General features: G+C 37.3%; 1 protein-coding gene across 4 annotated transcripts in view; it reads right to left on the bottom strand.

The window, feature by feature from the left end:
- Positions 1–16,543: 16,543 nt before the first annotated feature.
- Positions 16,544–19,067, bottom strand: part of ARMH3 (armadillo like helical domain containing 3) — a 133,913-nt gene continuing 131,389 nt past the window's right edge. For all 4 annotated transcript variants that reach the window (XM_034439907.3, XM_034439909.3, XM_087872817.1 and 1 more), the window contains one exon: positions 16,544–17,668. In XM_034439907.3, coding sequence (XP_034295798.1) covers positions 17,576–17,668 — 93 coding nt within the window. In that variant the 3' untranslated portion in view covers positions 16,544–17,575. The remainder of the gene's footprint in view (positions 17,669–19,067) is intronic.

Genomic DNA, 19,067 nt, shown 5'->3' with positions numbered 1-19,067 from the left:
CTTCTTGACATTTGTTGGACAGGATATGGCTCTCTTAGGGATGCCAAGAAAATAGAACCAGATGTTGGTGGGAATTATTATTCATCATTCTCAAATTCCTTTCCTGTTCAGATTCTGGCATCCAGAGTTTCATCTTATATATTTAATGCATTTACACAACAGACTAGGCAAGAGTACACTGGGTTGGGTAGTTTGTGGTTCACTACATTTTGGAAACACAATCATTGTCTTACACAAAGTAGCCATCAAATTTTGAAACATGATTAACTTTTTGACCATTGCAAGTTACGTGAACATGGCATTAACCCAACAGTGTTTAGCATAAGCTTTAAAAGGAGGTGCTTTATTATCAGGCCATCCATTAAACTGGTTATGGAATGCATATTTCTGCTTGCAGACCCCTTGCTGTAAAAATAGGTTCTCTTGAAACAGGAATATGGATGGAATTGAAACATGCTCCATCTCTAGCATAGCAGTTGGTAAAAAATCTGTCATGCTGCATCACTTAAAACTTAAAACAAACTCATGGCCCACAGGCCAGATGTGTCACACACTGGCCACGCCCACCCCTGGTTTAGCGAAGGGGGGAAAAGTTGTGATATGTCACGTGATGATGCGAGTTTGACACCCCTGCCTTAAAACAACAATATGGTCATTATGTTTGCGATGGACATGATTTGTTTTTTACTTTCATCTGGGATGTTTGTGGAGCTCAATCTTGTGTACAACCCTGGATTTCCTAGAAGTCTCTTATCCAGTTCTAAACAGATCAGATCCTGCTTAGCCTTTTGAAGATCAACTCAGGTTGGCAACATATCAACAGCCTTGAGTCAGTGCAAATATAAACAGTACATTTTATTACACTGTTGACACTTGTGTTAAGATATTTTTTTCACACTTTTCTACTTCAAAACCACTCGACATGACTAACTAATTAAAAATAGGATTAAAGTTGGAATTTAAGACATGAATACCAAATGCAGCATCATGTTTGCTGATTGGTCTTTTGCCCTTCATTGCCTGTTCTGTTTTTCCTGGCAATAAGAGATGCATGTACCCATTTAAAGCCACCTTCCATCTGGTTTGCTGGAGAGGCTAATTTTATTGTCCTGGTGATGACATGACACAGCATTTCCCCTGCATTTTCTTCTATGAGTTCCAGTGCTGGAAATTTGGCAAACCGCTAACAGGGGGTGGTATAACTCATATGTTTCTTTTTAAATTCCAAGACAATTTTTAGAAGCCAAAGTAATCTCTGCCCAGAGAGACTGGAGGACAGAAACTTGTTTTGAGTCATACTTTAATATCCAAAATAACTTTCCACATAATAAAATTCCAATGCTGATGTCTACCTGATTTAGCCTTCGGTGGAGAATTTTATAAAACCTTAAAGCTTACTTAATTTAGGAAAGCCTGATGTGTTGACATGGTAAAGCCAAACAAGCAACAATGTGCAGTTATGTGCATTTGGGATCCATGGGATACCCAGAGAAAGATTTGGAACATTAATAACAAAACAATGCTGGGAAGAACTAATTAGCCCCTTCACCGTTCCTTGCACTGGAAACAGTCAATTTAATGAATGCGAATACAAGACCCTTGATTAATAGTATTGACCAGAAAAAAGACTAAGGTTTTAGGCAAAGAATCCAACACTTACCTTGATTTCAAATAAGTTATTAGTATGGCAAAACTCTTGACCTTTTCCCTCCTGTTTTTCCCCTCCCAGAGGACTGGAAGCCAGCCTCTTGGATGGAAGTGGGGCAGTCTGCATCTGTTTAGCTAGTTTCAATCATTGTGAGAAAGAACTCTCATATTCCAAAGGAGGGAACAGTTGCAAGAGAAAAGGTTGAAACCATACCCTTTTCATAATAAGTAAACTGAATCTAGTCCATGTTTCTAAAGTTGTTCCTCTCTTTTAGGGAAAGAAATAAAATTGGTATGGATTGAACTATGATTACTCACATGTGGCAGAGAGCAGAGAAAAAGTCCAGCAGATACATATCAGAAAAGAGTCAATCTCTCAACATGCTTACCATATGCTTACAAAAGCATTATACTCAAGAGTTTACTTCTAAAAGTCTAAAGCTATGATTTTCAAACTTGACAGCTTTAAGATATGTGGACTTCAACTCCCAGAATTCCTCAGCCAGCATGCTAGCTGAGGATTTCTAGGAATTAAACATATATTATAAAGCACCCAAGATGGAAATTAATGGGATTTTTTATTACAAGTTACAAAATCTATGATTTGGGTAAAAATATATGACTGGTGGCAGCAGACATTATGGTGCACCAACTATTGAGTCTCATTTGTATAAGTCTCATGTTCAAGTTGCAGTGACTTTGTAATGCAAAAGTCAGCAAAAGAATAACAATTTGGATGCTTGATTGATTAATCACATTTAACAATGTCAGTCATAAGAAAAGCAAAATATGCCAATTCTAGATTGGAGCACTTTACTTCATCAGTACATAGTATTTCTTCTAGTCACAATATAGCTTGGTCTATCCTTGGAGGGATACAAATTAGCAACTCATTAGTCAAATATAGATCACTGATCTCTTTTATTGTGGATTAATTACATATTCCCATGGTTGAATTCTTGACTGAATTCTTTGGGACAAGTCAAGCAAACATTCTAGATGTCAGCACTGAAATTTAATTCCGAATCCCCTCAAGATTTGTGCTATCTGCAAATTTGATGATTATATTTTCTAATCCCTCATTCAAATCATTTATGAACATGGGGAAGAGGATTTAGAAAGCAGCCTTATGTTATACCATTCCATACCTAACTTCCATTCTGTCATGGATTCACTGATATATGCTTATTGGGTATAACCCCTCAACCAACTCTGTATAATTGAGCCTGCATTTTGCTGTCTCCCATACAAAGACCTTTTGGGAAACTTTGTCATATGCTTTATTGACCATATGCCCACTACATTTCTGAGGACAACAAGCAGAAATGATCACCAATTCTCAGGAAGTATCATTCTATCAAATAAAGAGATCAGGTTGGTTTGGAATGCAACCGAGTCATGATGCTTACTGCCAAACAATGTATTTTCTAAATTTTCATAATAATTGGTTCCAGAGTTTTGCCTGGATTTCAGGATGACTGGTCTGTAACCATACAGTTCCTTTCAAACCCCACACTTTTTATGATAGGAACAGCATTTGCTTTGTTCCAGTCATCTGGCACATCTACACAAGTTCTCAAATACCACAGAAAGTAGCTCTGAGATGACATTTACAACCTTCTTCAAACTCAAGAGTAATTGATCTGGTTCTGGAGATTTACTCCTTCATGGCAGTGGGACCCTCCCTGATTACAGCATCTCTTCACTCATCTTGTGTTACCATTTCCTTTTTTCAATTCTGCTTAGGTCCAGTTTAATTTCCTTTAGGGGAAAACACTGAAGAAAAGTAGGAGTTAAGGAACTGAGAAGTTCTACTCTCTCTCCATCATCTAGTATTGTCTTCAAGCAATGGACCCACTTTTTTCTGTACTACTGAAATAGACTCCAAACCCCTTTTTGTTGCTTTAGCTTTTTCTTGCAAGCTTAAATTCCTTTTGCACTTCAATCTTTCTGACTTGATTACATCCATCTTTCATTTTGTATATATGGTCCCTTTAACTCCTGGCTCAGTCAAAAGCACCCTATGCATCAGTAATTATTTCTTAACCTGCCCTCATTTTTCTTCACATTGAAGTAATGTGCAGTTGTATTTCCTGGTGTCCTTATTTTTCAGAAAATGCCAAGTCTCCAGCACACCCATCAAACTGAGGATTTCTGCCCACCTTAGTGCACCTATTATTTATTTAAGCTTATTGAAATTGGGTCTTCTGAAATCTAAAGTATGCAACCATTCATCCTTTTCTCTTTCTGCAGTATCTTAAAAAACCATTTGATGATTCTTCCATTCTTCCCAAAGTTATTGCTGCTTTTCTCTTTTTAACAAGCAATTCCCTATGGTAAGAATCAGCTGTAGGATAATTTCTAATTCTCTGGAAAATGAAACAGCCAGCCAGACCATTAAGTTTTTTGAATCCTGCAGACTGGACGAATTGGTTTTCATGAACACCAATTCAGCTTTGAGTATGTTTGTGAATAAAAAATATAGACCTTTTGGAATATATTGTAATCTATCAGGGACTGGATAAGTTAAGTAGATTAGCTGGATAGTTTAGTCCTGTGCTTGTGTAGTTTTGAGGGAAATCTTTGAGGGAAGATTTAAGCTTTAAGAGTTCAGTACGATTTCTTTAAGAGTTAATATCAACTGGATGCCACTCCACACACAGAGGGAGAGATGCACTGCACCATGGTTCGGTGTAGCAGCCATGTGGATCATGAGGTTAGAAAGCTCTCCATTAAGCCAGAAAGTGGTTTGCTTGGTTTTGACCTTTTTTTTTTTTTTTGTATCCTGTCATTGCAGTTCATCAAACTCATTATTTATGACTAAGTATAATGTGTGAATACAATCGGTTGTGGCTTTTTTAATCATTACAATTGATCACAATTTAACCACTCGGTACATTTTTGTTCCTCTTTTTAAGACATGACTATTGAGGCTGATTGCCTCATATTTGAGCAAATTAAGTTTCTCTTGTCCTAGAATTACCAGAACCGAGCTGCGAAGTCTTCTATAACACTTTGCTGTTGTCTAGTGATCATCCAGATTTCTCGAGTTCAGCTCTTGTTTAGTTTCCCATTGTAGCACATGGGAGAGTTAGGCATTCCCCAAAGCTGTTGTATTGGAGAAGGAACCAAACCGGGCATAACAACATAGGAGATAAAAGTAGGTTACAGGCTACTGAATCCAAGGCCAACGGTGATAGCAAAGTAATTATTTTTTTTGAATGCCACCTAAAACACCATTGGTTGAAATGTTCAAGTCCCAAGTGCAGTAAGAGTCTCAGTGCCATGGTGCTTGCAGTTGATGTTGCAGAGATTTAATGATAAGAGGTGACTTGGGCTTCCCAAGTTTTCAGTTCATTAAAAATTCAGAAAACTAAAGCACAGTATGAGGGAAAGATGAGTAGAGGTGGCTATGCTGAAGTCAGACAGCATGGCTAATTATCCATAAATTGCCTAGGAAAATCAGAAGATTCTGCCTTGGGTAAGATAAGAGTCTGAGGAAAGAGAAGCCATCATGCTTTCCCAGCAGGAGCTGCTGGAAGATCAGAGATGAACCAGTAAGCAAAAGGCTAGCTGAGATGAAGCAAGGATTAAGGCTCAGGGGAAAGTAAAGGCTTGGCCAGAAGAGATGCTTGCTTGTTTGGGGAAAATCTCATTGCTTCCATGGCTGTGAATTCTATTCGGATGCATGCCCAGCTCATTTAATCTAGCCAACTGTATTCACTTTTCCATCCACTTAATTCAATTAGCCCAGAAGGGCTGAAGGAGAAAGTCAGGCAAATAATCAGTAACTATGCAGTCTGAAGAGGAATTGTTCAGGGACATTCCATTTCTAGGAATTGAAGCAAAGTTCAGAGATGTATGTCAGGCAGGACAGCTGGCAAACACAGTTGGGTTCAGAATGTTTAATAAGGTGTGGTAGAAAACTCATTTGTTTTGGGCATCAAATGTTTTGAGGCTCAAAGCTACCTCAAAAATCAGCACAAGCAATTTAAGAAAAAGACCCATTTTTTTTTAAAAAAAATGTTTTTATTAAAAGATTTTTACATACCTAATAAATACATTCAGTAAAGTAAGTGTGAAAGAGAAAAAAGGAAAGGAAAAGACAAATTAAAAAGGAGATTAAAAAAAATAAAAGAACAAAAAACATGAATGAATACACACACAGACACACACACACACAGAGGCGTTCAATCTTTCTCTTAGCAGTTACATACAATTCTAATTAAACCTCTATAAGATTGTGCCATATTTCTTCTTTCTGTAGCCCATTCTTTGTAATTATCAAAACTATGTCATCATTTTTTACAAAAAAAATCCATAAGAAGTTTCTAGTCATTGATGAATATTAATACTGTAACGACCTTTCTCTAATCAAAGAAGTTAGCTTGTCCATCTCAGCAAGTTCTGTCAATTTCACCAAACATTCCTACATGGCGAATAATATTGAATGTTTCCATTTTTGTGCACATAGTAAATCTCACAACAGTAAGTATATATTGAAACAATCTTCCATGGATCTTTTCTATCTGTTTATGCAACTGAAAGGGAAAAATTAGGGTTTTAATTGAATATCAATTTTATATATCAGTGTATATATTGGAATCACTTTTTAAGCTTTTTACATGCCACCAAGCATGATAAAATGTCCCTTCATATAGTTCATATTTTCAACATACATTTGAAATGTCTTTATATATTCCAAATACTCTAGTATCATGTACCAACAATACACCATTTTATAAAAATTTTCTTTAAGATCATAATATAATAAACTCTTTTAACCACGTATTTTCTCTTTGATTCATCTGCACATTATAACCAAAATTCTTAGTCAACTTTATCATACAATATTTAACCTTGTTCTTCTTGTTTCAAATTTCAACAAGATTTGGTACATTTTAGCAATTACATATTCACCCCTGGTATACCATTGCACTTTACGTTCTGTCCTAGTTTATTTCATAAGATTTTTTAATACATTTTAAATATTTCTGATAATTATAAATAGAAAACCATTGACAACTAGTTACCATGATTTAATTTTATTATTTATTTTATTTATTAATTTTTCATTCAGAAAATTTTACAAATTGTGTATAGATCCTATAACCTTATAATCTCTGCCTCTGTGTCATCTTCATCCCAATCCAAAAAGTTAGAGATTTAACAATCTTTTCTCTAATATCTTCCCCATGGTCTTCTGGCATTTGTTTAAGAATCTTAAACAAAATGTTTATCTCTCAGTTCTAATAATGCAAAGTTATCAAAATATTTCTCCATCTCTCTCTATAACTTACTTTACTTTCTTACTTTTGAAGAAACTTGCACTTTGTCATCAATTTGTTTTATGTGAACTGTATGATATTTTATTTATTTATCAAATTTCTGCACTGCCCATCTCACCTAAGTGACTCTTGTAAACTGTAATGGTTAGACTCGCACAACACACTGAGACCCAGTCAACCAACCATATTTCAACTTAGTGAGTTGTGCAAACTCAACCATATAAATTATGGTTAATATCTTGGTATGTTGCACAAACTGACAAGTTTACTATTCCTATTCACAAACTATAGTTCAACAAACAATGGTTTAATTCAGGGGTGAAATCCAGCTGGTTCTATCCGGCTTGGGTGAACTGGTAGCGGCGGTTGTGGGAGGCTCCGCCCACCCACGCGGATGTCATGACATGGCTTTTTTTGACATTTTAAGCCTCTGCATATGTGAGGCTTTGTGCATGCGCAGATGATGACGCGCATATGTGGTGCACACACATTGATGAACCGGTAGGGGAGGTAAGTAAATTTCACCCCTGGTTTAACTGTATGTATTAACAGGCCACAGGATAATTTTAGTGCTGAAAGTTTCTCATTCTAAATGATGTTGCTTTCTGACCACAGTATGAAAGATGCTTACTGGAAAGCTACTGGTTAAACAAATTATATCCAATTACCCAAAATCCAACATTTACAGGAGATATGATAGTTTTGAGCCAAGATCAGAAACTTTGTTTCTGCGCCAACAGAATGAAATATGTTTTGCCACATGGTGGCTTACATTTAGACCAGAAGGGAATGAGAATAAACATTTGCCAAGCTGATCTCAGATAGATATTATTGGTCCATCACTAAGTGCACCATATTATTGGTCCATCACTAAGTAGAAAGCTTATCCCCTAATTATTGTTCTGTTGGGGATATATACTTTCCTACAGCCAAACAAGAACCGTAAGCTCTTTTATATAAAACATAAACAATATTCTCCATTGCTTTTTTATAACAGTTTGAATCATACTCTTTAGTTAATCACCCCCTTCAAAGCTTGTGAGGTTTATAAGGCAGAACAAGAGCAAACAGAAGAAAACAGCAAAAATGGGTAGTAAGTTCTATGGAAGACAGGCCAAAAGCTGCTCAAAGGTCCCAGCTCACCCTGAAAAAAACATCCAAGTACTATTTTATTTTTGGAATATCTCAGCAATCAAGCGGCAAACATTCAGGAACACACATTTCTGGAAACTGATTGGCTCACAGCATTCTAGGAGAGCACGTAAATTGTGCTATCTCCCTGCATATCTCTGGGTAGTTGGGCATCTGGCCATTTGTGTCCAAAGAGTTTTCAAATTCTCTTTCAAATTAGTCCTGTATTTATTTTTGAATACCTTATATAATATGTAGGCAGTAATACTACCATGCATATTCAGTAAGCTGCCATTCAACGATTAAGGACCAGTTGTTTCTGCATTAAATTCAAAGTACTGCAAATGCCTTAAGCAACGACTGTTTAATACATCACTTTTATTCAATACAGAGACATTGAAATATCAGCTTCGGGATGTTTTAGTAAATTCCTGTAGTTGTAAATTTAAGCTGATTGGGCTGTGATCTGATATGTAAGATATGTTAGTCCTTTCTGTTTGATTAGTTATAAAGCTAAAAAAATGATGAAATTGAAAAATTTTCTGATGTCACACTGAGCAAAAAGTAAACTCCCATTGTTTGGGGTGTCATAAATCCAAAGCTGAATCAAAAGTATTCCATCTATGTATGATTTCATCACAGGTAGTTCTCAACGTTTGACTGGTTTTAGTAACCATTCCAAATTATAATGGCTCTGAAAAAAATAACTTAAAACTGATCCTTGCACTTAACAACTGTTGCAGTGTCCCTGCAGTCATGTGATCAAAATTTGGATCACATGAAAATTTTCAATCTTCAATCGGCTGAAGAAGTTGTAGAAAAAAAAATGCTTTTAAAAGCCTCTGACAATCCCAGCTGAGTTGCCTGATCATCAGAGGCTTCTAAAAGCATCTTTTTCTGCAACCTCTTTGGCCGAAGAGGTTGTAGAAAAACTGCTTTTAAAAGTAAAAAAAAAAAAAAAAAAAGTTGGCCACGCCCACCCAGTCACATTAACCCCCACACACACCAAGCCACACCCACAGAACCGGTAGTAACAAATTTTATATTTCACCCCTGGACTAAAGTATATCTTTATGTGTATACAATATAAAGCATTCTTAAAGTATAAAAATAAATCTTGCATTCAGAGTTTTGCATTAACACAACCCTGAAAGCAAGATTTATTTTTATATTTTTAAGAATGTTTTTTTTTTTTTTGCTTTAATTTATATGCCGCCCTTCTCTGGAGACTCAGGGCGGCTTACAATGTGTTAAGCAATAGCCTTCATACTTTTGTATATTTATACAAAGTCAGCTTATTGCCCCCACAATCTGGCCCTTTTATATTGTATACACACAAAGATATACTTTAGTCCCATAAAAGATTGGTATTCAGCATTAACAACTGAAATCCACTTGAATACAAAGTGGGCATACAATATGTACATATGTATATATATATATAGATCAGCAGGCTACAGATATACACACACTCACACATAGCAATATACATTATTATTACAAGGACAAAATGTTATTTCTTCCTTTGACTGGAGTAGGCATTGCTGCTTAGATCATCTGGATCAAAGGACTAGCCTGTTTTGTCATATCTAATTAAATTAGTAACCATTTAGTCACACTGTGTAACTAAAATCGGATGTGCCTTTAATGGAATTCTTTCTTGGCATGTCATATGGATTGATGATAAATTTGTACAAACCTGTCATAATGTGTTTAGTATGTATATAAGTAGCACTTCTTCAAGAACAAAGTGTTGAGATCCACAGCCAACAAACATAAAAGAAGCAATGCACAGTGCAAATCATGGCAATCCCCTATGACTTCTATACATGTAGTTTGCTCCATGTTTGTTTCATCCCCAACAAACCATGAAGGAGGAACTCTAGCTTCAATCTTGTACTGTACTGCAAATATTTTGTAGAGTAGGAACACCTTAAGAGTTGTGTTTAATAAATTGCTATTTAATTTATTCATGTTACTTGAACAACTCTTGCCTTTACATTGGTCAAACTAGGCACTAGCAAGACTGTTATCTGGTTGGCCATTATAGTCTGCTTTCCTTTCTTTGGGCTCAAGAGGATGATGGAAAACAAGAGGCCCCCTCCTTAGAATAAGAGTGTACAGAGGTGATCTCTATTTGTATATTCAAACCCAAAGTTACAGTGTGTGACAGTAGCCCTTGGACTTATTTCTTATTCTCAGTTGCTATCATCACTTGTGCCCAATGAAAACAAAGAAGTAACACAGAATAATATATGGCAGGCTTCAACAGCTACTTACTGTACAGAAGAGCATTTCCTAGTGATGGCTAATCTTTTTGCCGTTGCGTGCAAAAGCAGGGGGAGCGCGGGGAGGGGGTGTCACACACGTGCGTGCCCACACCCACAATTCAATCTGCGCATGCATGCACAACCGCCCCCCCCTGTGCTCCCTGTTTTTGGCAGGCGATAGCCCGGTGGGCCCGGTAGGCCCGTTTTTTTGCCCTCCCCAGGCTCCAGAGGCTTTCTAGGAGTGAAAACGGCCTTCCCCACCTCCCTGGAGGCTGGAAACGGCCCATTTGCCAAACTTCCAGTGTGCCTGAAAGGCCCGAAAATCAGTTGGCTTGCGCACTCATGTACGCTGCAGCTGAGCTAGGGCAATGCTCGCGTGCCGACCGATATGGCTCCACATGCCATCTGTTGCACACGTGCCATAGGTTCGCCATCATGGTCCTAGACCATCTATTGTCCTGATAGCTGTCCATAGGTATGTGCATATGGGAAAAATATACCTAATTATTTTACATGGGAGCCACCAAAAATGCTGTAATCTAGCAATGCCATGTACAAGTTATAGCAAAGTTTTGATTGGTAGGGTCCAGGAAGAGAGCCTTCTCTGTCAACACCCATACCCTTTAAATATTCTCCTCCCTCCTCAGGATGAGGTGGGCTCCACTCACTTGGCCTTTGGGAAGTATATGCTGACTTGCTTAAGGCTCACAAGGAGCACGCAAGTTTAGGGTTGATTAGCACCTTGAAAACCCTCCAGCCCCCTTTTTAATTTAAATTATTCTATTCTTCTTAACTGTTTCCTACTGGTATATATTTATGTGGTTTTGATGTTTTTAATCACCCCTAGATGATATGGGTGACAGTTAAGTCTAATAAATAAATAAATAATTGTACACTGTCAGATGTCTATGGAGATTCTCAATCATCTAGGTCATAGTTGTCCCAAAGGTGCTTTTTCAAAAGGCAACTGGACTTTCTTTGTTGTTCCTTAAAGATGTTTCAGTTCTCATCTAAAAAGCTTCTTCAGAACTAAAGAAGCTTCTTGGATGACAAGTGAAATGTCTTCAACGAAAAACAAAGGAAGCCCAGTTGCTTTTTGAAAAAGCACCTTTGGGATGTACAATGCCATGAGGGATTTCTAAATTTGATAGATAAATTAATAATAGAAAAATGAGTCCTTTCTCGCACCCCAAATGTTAATGTAGCATTTGTCTGCAAATGTTGACATTTTCCTAAAATGAATATCAAGCCTATATATGCCATCTTTATGCATGGGCAAAGGGCCATATGAAATAATGGCACTTAAGCAAGCAGAACAAAACATAGCCACAACCCACCCATCTTATACTGAATCCAGTATATAAGCAGATCATCTGCAAAATCAGAGCTGATGGATTTCTCCTTAAAGCAGTGCTTCCCAAACCTGGGTAAATTATCCAAACCTGGGTAAAAGTGGTTTTTCTTTTGAGTAACAACATATGAACCCATTACCCAATCACAATAGGGACATTTAAGTTGACTAAAAGCTTTGACCTACATTGGGTATAAAGGACTTTTTGATAAACAGTTTTGGGTAATGGAGGAATGCTTCTTTGGGAAGCACAGCCTTAAAGCGTGGATAGTAAACAATGTTTTGGGCTAGCTCAGGGGTGAAATCCAGCAGGTTCTGACAGGTTCTGAAGAACCGCTAGCAGAAATTTTGAGCAGTTCAGAGAACCGGTAGCAAAAATTTTGAGTTGTTCGGAGAACTGGCAAATACTACCTCTGGCTGACCCCAGAGTGGGGTGGGAATGGAGATTTTGCAATATCCTTCCCCCAGGAGTGGGGAGGGAATGGGGATTTTGCAGTATCCTTCCCCTGGAGTGGGGAGGAAATGGAGATTTTGCAGTATCCTTCCCCTGCCACGCCCACCAAGCCACACCATGCCCACCAAGCCACGCCCACCAAACCGGTAGTAAAAAAAAATTGGATTTCAGCACTGGGCTAGCTGGTATATTTTACTACCAGATCCAGTATTCATGGAAGAGCTACTGCACAGTAAAGAGGATGAATTCTTATTTGATTTTTATCCAACCTTTATTACTTTATTGTCACACACACCTAATGCTCCTCCCTCCTATTTTCCCTGCAACAACAACCCGGTGAGGTGAGGTGAGGTGAGAGTGTGTGAGTGGCCCAAAATCACCCATCTGGCTTTCAAACCCAAGGCAGGAGTAGAGTATCTAGTCCAGCAATTTTACCATTACATTAAGCTGGCTCTTCTTCATTCTTATTCTTCACTGTGAAACATGATCTCCTCTCCAGTATGAATCATGTTCCAAATTTGTGTTTTGTAATAAGTTTTGGGATGTATAGTGGGTATTGCAAAAATGGTATTGTGCTAGGCAAGTTTCCATCAGAGAAAACAGTGTTTAAATTCTGCCCTTGGGGGAAAGTTATTGAACAGATAAATATGCAGAAGACTATAAGCTAAATGCTAATCGCTATCATAAAGGCAGCCAAGAAAGCACATTCAAGCTTATAATGAGAATAGGCCTAATGTCTTATGGTTAATAGAGAGTGCTTATTTCCTGAGTACTTATACAGTGGAAAATCTGCCCAGTTTTGCAGGGAAATTTGGCCACATTCACATTCTACACAGTTGAAGACAAGACAGCGTTTTACATTCCTTGTCACTTCCTCGCCCGGAGGCTTACAATATGAAAGGAACCCATCATACTGAAAAAAAGAGGAGAGAAAAAAGAATGCAGACCCTGAAAATATGCTAATCGATTTGGCTCAAGCACCCTCACTCCAAGAAGTTACATGGTTGCTGCAACTAGATAATCAAAATAACTGTTTTAGGCTAGGAGTGTGATGAAACCTATTGGATTCCTGCTCCCAAATGCTTATAACTTTAGCTAGGCAGTATATCTTTCAATATACTGCCAGATTACAGGATTGGAAGTCACCCATTGACTGAAAAAAAATCTCCTGATAAATATATGTAGGAAGGCATGAATCCTGGTAATGCTACATAAAAACTGGAATGAAACCTGGCTTGTAGATTAATGACTATGCTGAGACTTATTTGGCCTCAAAAACTGCCTTACCTAATGGATTTTATATCCAACAAAAAAGTTTTTAAAAATCTAGAAAAAGAAGCAGTAACGGAGATTTGCAAATCATCATGCCAACTATAGAAGACTGATTCTTGCAAGCAATGTGGATTTTTTTCCATTTGGGTCATCACTATAGTTTGGACTCCAATTAATACTTTTGTAGTTTACTAGAATACTGCAGACCTCAAATTTTGCTATAGAAATTTCTAGAATATAGGTGAATAACCAAATGTTAGCAGTTAAAAGCTTTGTTTCAAGATGTTATGAAACTGGCAACTGTCTTTATGATCAGTGATAATTATGCCTCCATTACTGCATACAGCAGTTTAGATTTTGTTGAGAATGCGAGGGTATTTCAGGGATATCCTTAGTGCTGATTTAGAGAAAACCCAAAGTAAGTTTTTTATGCTATAAGGTTTCAAACTTCCCATTTGTACCTACAATTCAACTAAAGGTGAATTTGAACATGTCTTATTTTTTTAAAAAAATTGAAGTTTCTCAAGCGGGGAAAAAAGGGCCACTAATCACATCTACCCATCCTATTAGGTCCAATAGAAAGGAGTTATTTTGGGTCCTACTCATGAAAGAATCTCATCTGAGGGGACCCAGGGCAAGAATCTACTCTGCCATGGCAACCACCCTCTGGAACATCATTCCTGAGGTCAGAGTAGTCAGTTTTCTTGGCCTTCTGGAAAGACCTGAAGACATGGCTTTGCCATCCTACCTGGGGATGTGTAGTAGTGCTCTGGAGCTTGCAGAGTGTTAGAACAATTGATTGTGCTCTCTTGCAGATGATGTTTGTTTGGCTTTAATAATTTTGATATTTTTTGGGGGTCCTTGTTATGATCCTGGTTATTTTTTGTATTATTTTAGTGCTTTTAATATTGTAAGCCACCCAGAGTCATATATGTGAAATGGGTGGTTATATTAAACAAACAAACAAACAGAATGATTAGGTTGTAGTAACAGAACTATAGGCGGAGAAGCTGATGTGTGCATGTGTGCATTTGTGTGCATGCATGTCAATGAGGATCTTTCACTTGAAATTAAAAAAAATCTTATACTAAAATACAGTCATGTTGGATGGGGAGAAGCTATATAAATTAAATTAAATTAAATAGCCCAAGCCTTTTCTTTAGCCAACCACTCACAGACAGGTTTAGTCATTATTGATTAATATATTTGTGTCCTGGCACCTATCATTCCATTTACCTAGTACTGTAGCACCTCAGAAAACTTAAGACCAATTGTGAGGGCAGCTATAAATTAATAATTTTAAGACTTATTTAGGTGTTCAAACAGATTTGTGGAAATTCTAAACCACATCCCATCTTAGTCTCTCATTACCATTAAATATACCACCCCCACCCCCAGTCTGAACCTCTATCAGAAGGAGTCAATGCAGTAGCATGTGATAATGCAATGAAAAGATGTAGCTGAAATAGGCAACTCTCAGCTTGTGAAACAAATGCTGATTCAAATGCCATTACCCTATTTACTGTTCGTCAGCTAAATTGCGGCAACAAAAAATCCAATATTTTGGCAGCATGTTTTATTTTAATTTACAAATTAAAATAGAATGGGAATAGAAGGTCTTTAACTACTGAATTTAAAGAAGGCCTGAATTTCCCATTTTTCAGAATGATTTTAGCCTTTGTGGTGAGGAGGAAGAAGGAAGCAGACCATTTTTTTCTTCAAACCCTAAAAGCAATCTCAGTTTAGTCGGGAAATGGCAAGGGTGGGGCATTTTTCAAGGTTTGGGGGATGAGTGGGTTTAAAGATAGAAGTAGGAGCAGAGGTCCCAGAAGCTTCTACTACTATATTCATCCCTAAAACTCGGAAAAATATTGGCCTCATTTTTTTCCACATTATCAGAAGGGTTTCTACAAACCGTCTGAAAGTTGGAATACTGAAGTTTGGAGGAGGAGGGAGTAAATGCTGCAACTACCTTTATTCCAAAGACAGGGCTACTCTGGGGAAGAGTGGTAGACATCCCATGTTAAAGTCAGAGGGTACTGATATTCTTCTTCCAAGCTAGCTGAGGCCCAGTCCAAGTCACCTGGGAGAAAATGGATGCAATAGCAATTTATACAGAAATCTTGGATTAAATGAAAAATTCTAAAAGTTTGGAATTGAAACATTTTTAACTCCATTTTCTCTCCAACACGAATGTTCAAGTCTAGGCTTTCATTACATGTTAAGGGTCCTAAAATAAAGATTATGCAATCTGCGTACATATAACAGCTATGATATACCGGATATACTAGCTTTGTACCAAGGAAACGTAACTAGTAGCAGGAGTAATATTACTGCCCAAATGATTCACAAAAAATACATTGCATGCACAAAAGCCATGGATATTGTAACCCCTTCCAACTCTTAACTGAGTACCAACAATAGCCTTTTGAAGGTGCTGTTCAGCAGCACAACGTCTGTAGTCTTTCTTCTAGAAGAAGTCATTTGCATCTCTGAACTCATAATTCAATACTAGGAATAGATGAGTTCATCAATGGGTGAGAGAAGGGCACAGGGTTTTCTCCAATCTGTTCTAAAGAGCAAAGATTTACCCCAAATGACACTCATCTCTGAATTGAAATATCTCTGGTTATCATTCTGTTAGTATGAATGGCCAAATTTAGATGCATTTATATATGTTCATCCAATCATATTTATTTCTAGTGGCAGTGGTTTGGGAAGAAAGAAGATAATATGGATTTGGGGAAATACTGCACCTCAACCCCCAAAGGAATAGTGGCTCAACACTAACATTACCATATGTTATAGATCTAAGAATAGATCTATAAATGGTGCACAATGCCAGAATCATAGCCAACTTTTAATTTTCGAACAAAGCCCAGTTGTGTGAATTCTTTCTATATAAGGCAAAAAATTAAGTGCCTTAGTTATCATTTTCATTAAAAACGGCTCAAAAAATAAATCCTGCAAAATAATGAGAAAAAAATTGACAGAATAATTATGCAGCTCTAGTTCGTATGAGTTATTTCATTGGATGGACAGGAGTATAGAATGACTATAAATATATATCCCCTCCCAAATAAATATTTCTTTAAAATAAGTAAGAAGTGATAAAGTAGACAAATTATTGTTTTAATTCTGAATTTCCAATGCAGTACTTTATTGGAATACATAAAGTGTGAACTGACTTAAACAGTTGCAATCACTGTGGAATTCACAGAGGTTATTTTTGATAGAAAGGACAGTGACAAGCCTGACAAGAACACTCAATTACCCTACCAGTATGTAGAGAATCCAAGGCTGACAGGCCAGAAAAAAGTGAAGGACTTTAGGGCAGGAGCTCAGTCAACCTTCTGGGTACTGGAGGAACTGGCTTCTTTTGATGCACGAGAATGGTGGAAGTAAAACCATACAATGTTTTCCCTTATTGCTCCTTTGGGGAGAAAAATCACTAATACATCTTAATATCCTCATTCCCAAGGTTTTAACGCATGGCACAGTGGAATAGTAAGAATAAACTCATAGAGGTAATCTTTCAATTAAGAAACCCCAGACAGAAAGAGGGTTAGGTTGGGCACCAAGACCATCCTGAGGTGGAATTCTGGCAAGACCATTAGAATAGGAGGCCTTGTGCAGAATGAAGACAGAGCCCATAGTGTTAATTTCAGCACCAACTAAAATGGACCTAACAATATACATGAACCGCAGATTCAAAGCATCCAAGTATAAATGTACATAAAATAAGTGTTCAGCCAGACTGTTCCATATTATTAAGATCTTGGTTCCTGTGCCCCTTTCTCACTTCAGGCTTCAGCAGTCTTCAGAGAACCATTAAGTATGAACTCTCTAAGCAACACTCTTCTGCTCTATTCTTGCTCACTCAGTAAACAATTCTTATCCCTACACAACAGTTGTCACAAAGAAATTAAAAAAGAGAAATAACCCTGCCCCTTCTTTCCCACTCCCAATGCAGTCTATATTGTTAATTCTCTATCCTCAAGGGTATGGGACAAGTCCAGGCCTTCCCTTGATCTTCTCTTTAAAAACAAAACAAAACACAAACAAAACCACACAGTAGAGTTAGACTGTTCCACATCCGGGAGCTATTCTGCAGGAGGTGATATGGTAATACCAGAACTAGTTATGAAGCAAGAAGACAGCTTCAGGAGATGGTTGAAAACTCTTTTAGCAGGGCTTCCTGGCTAAGAGTGTTGAATGCCAGATTTCGCCGAACGTTGATGCTGATGGACCGGACCTGTAGGAGACAGAACAATCACTATGATATCACTTTCGCCGTACATTTTGGCCAATACTCCAGCAATAAGAAGGCCTTGAATAGACTAGTGTTCAATACAGTAAACTGTTTTGTGTGGAAGTCCATATTTCTTAGATGCAGTTTATATTACTACTAGATGCAAAAAGTGAACTTATGTGATTATACTGTATCATAAACCGCATAAAAAAAATCTATATGAAAAAAGAAATATAATCCAGTGTCAAGTCTACAAGCCCAGACATGACAAGAAGGCATTCCCATCCTGAGCAACAATGAATTTATCAATCCTTTCCTATACTTATAACAACAGACAAATATTTTCATTCCTTTCACCAGGTACTTTCCATACCATGATATTAATTTTTTTCTTCAATTTACTAGTTCCACATGCCTGCCCCTGAATGAAAGACGCTATCCAAGGGCAAGCCTATTATGGTTCCATTACCAAGGAAAATTCTTATTTGATAGGGATGCAGGAACAAGCACTGCATACCAATTAAACAACCAGTTTGAATATTCTAATAAGCCACTTCGTTTGTTAACCCTAAGCCATGTCTATCAGTGGTTCGTTCATTCAAGAAGTTAATAGACTCTTCAAGAGAAAATAGAAAGGCAAATGAGAGAATTCAACTAGAATGTAGTTTTTTTTTAAGTGGTCAAATTCTTAAAGTTTTGTAAGTTACGGGATCTGGCCTATTTTAAAAAGTTAGTTTTGTACAGCTGTTTGTATCAATCTTAGTCACCTACCTATGTCCATGATTGCAGGACTTTTACAAGCTGTGGGCCAGACTCTTGGTATATGATTACTTCCTGAATTTACCTCTATGTGATTCTGCTCATTTCCCCAAAACTCTGCTTCATACTGTGGGTTCCCTGAAATGTGTGGCCAAGCAGAGTTTTGGGGAAATGAGAAGAATCACATAGAGGTAAATTCAGGAAGTAGCCATATGCCATGTCTGGCCCTCAGGTTGTAAAAGTCCTGCAATCATGGAAATTGGTAGATGACTAAGACTGACACAAACATCTATACATTGGAAGAAGAGTGAGGAGGCAGCTTTTGCATTTGTCTATTATGCTGTCATTCTGCACATTTTTTATTTATGTTGTTTCCACATTGGTTTTCCTCCTGGGGAGCCCATAGTGCTTTTCGAGAGAACAATGAAAAACAATCTTAAATAAAATCGTCACAATAAATAAATTAGAAAAGTACACTTTGTACAAAAGGTAAACAGTAGAAGAGAGATCCACATACTTTGATCTTAGTTAACAACCTATGTGACAAAATCTTATGAAAATATATATTCTAGAGAAGGTGCTTGGTATTTGTGAACCTAAAAGAAAAAACATTGTAATGGTAAAAAGAGAAGTAAAGTATTTT

The sequence above is a fragment of the Pantherophis guttatus genome, chromosome 6 (assembly GCF_059756535.1).
Source record: "Pantherophis guttatus breed Tessera chromosome 6, ASM5975653v1, whole genome shotgun sequence".
NCBI lineage: Eukaryota > Metazoa > Chordata > Lepidosauria > Squamata > Colubridae > Pantherophis > Pantherophis guttatus.
The sequence above is the reverse complement of the archived record's forward strand: the minus strand, read 5'-3'. Positions and strand labels throughout refer to the sequence as shown.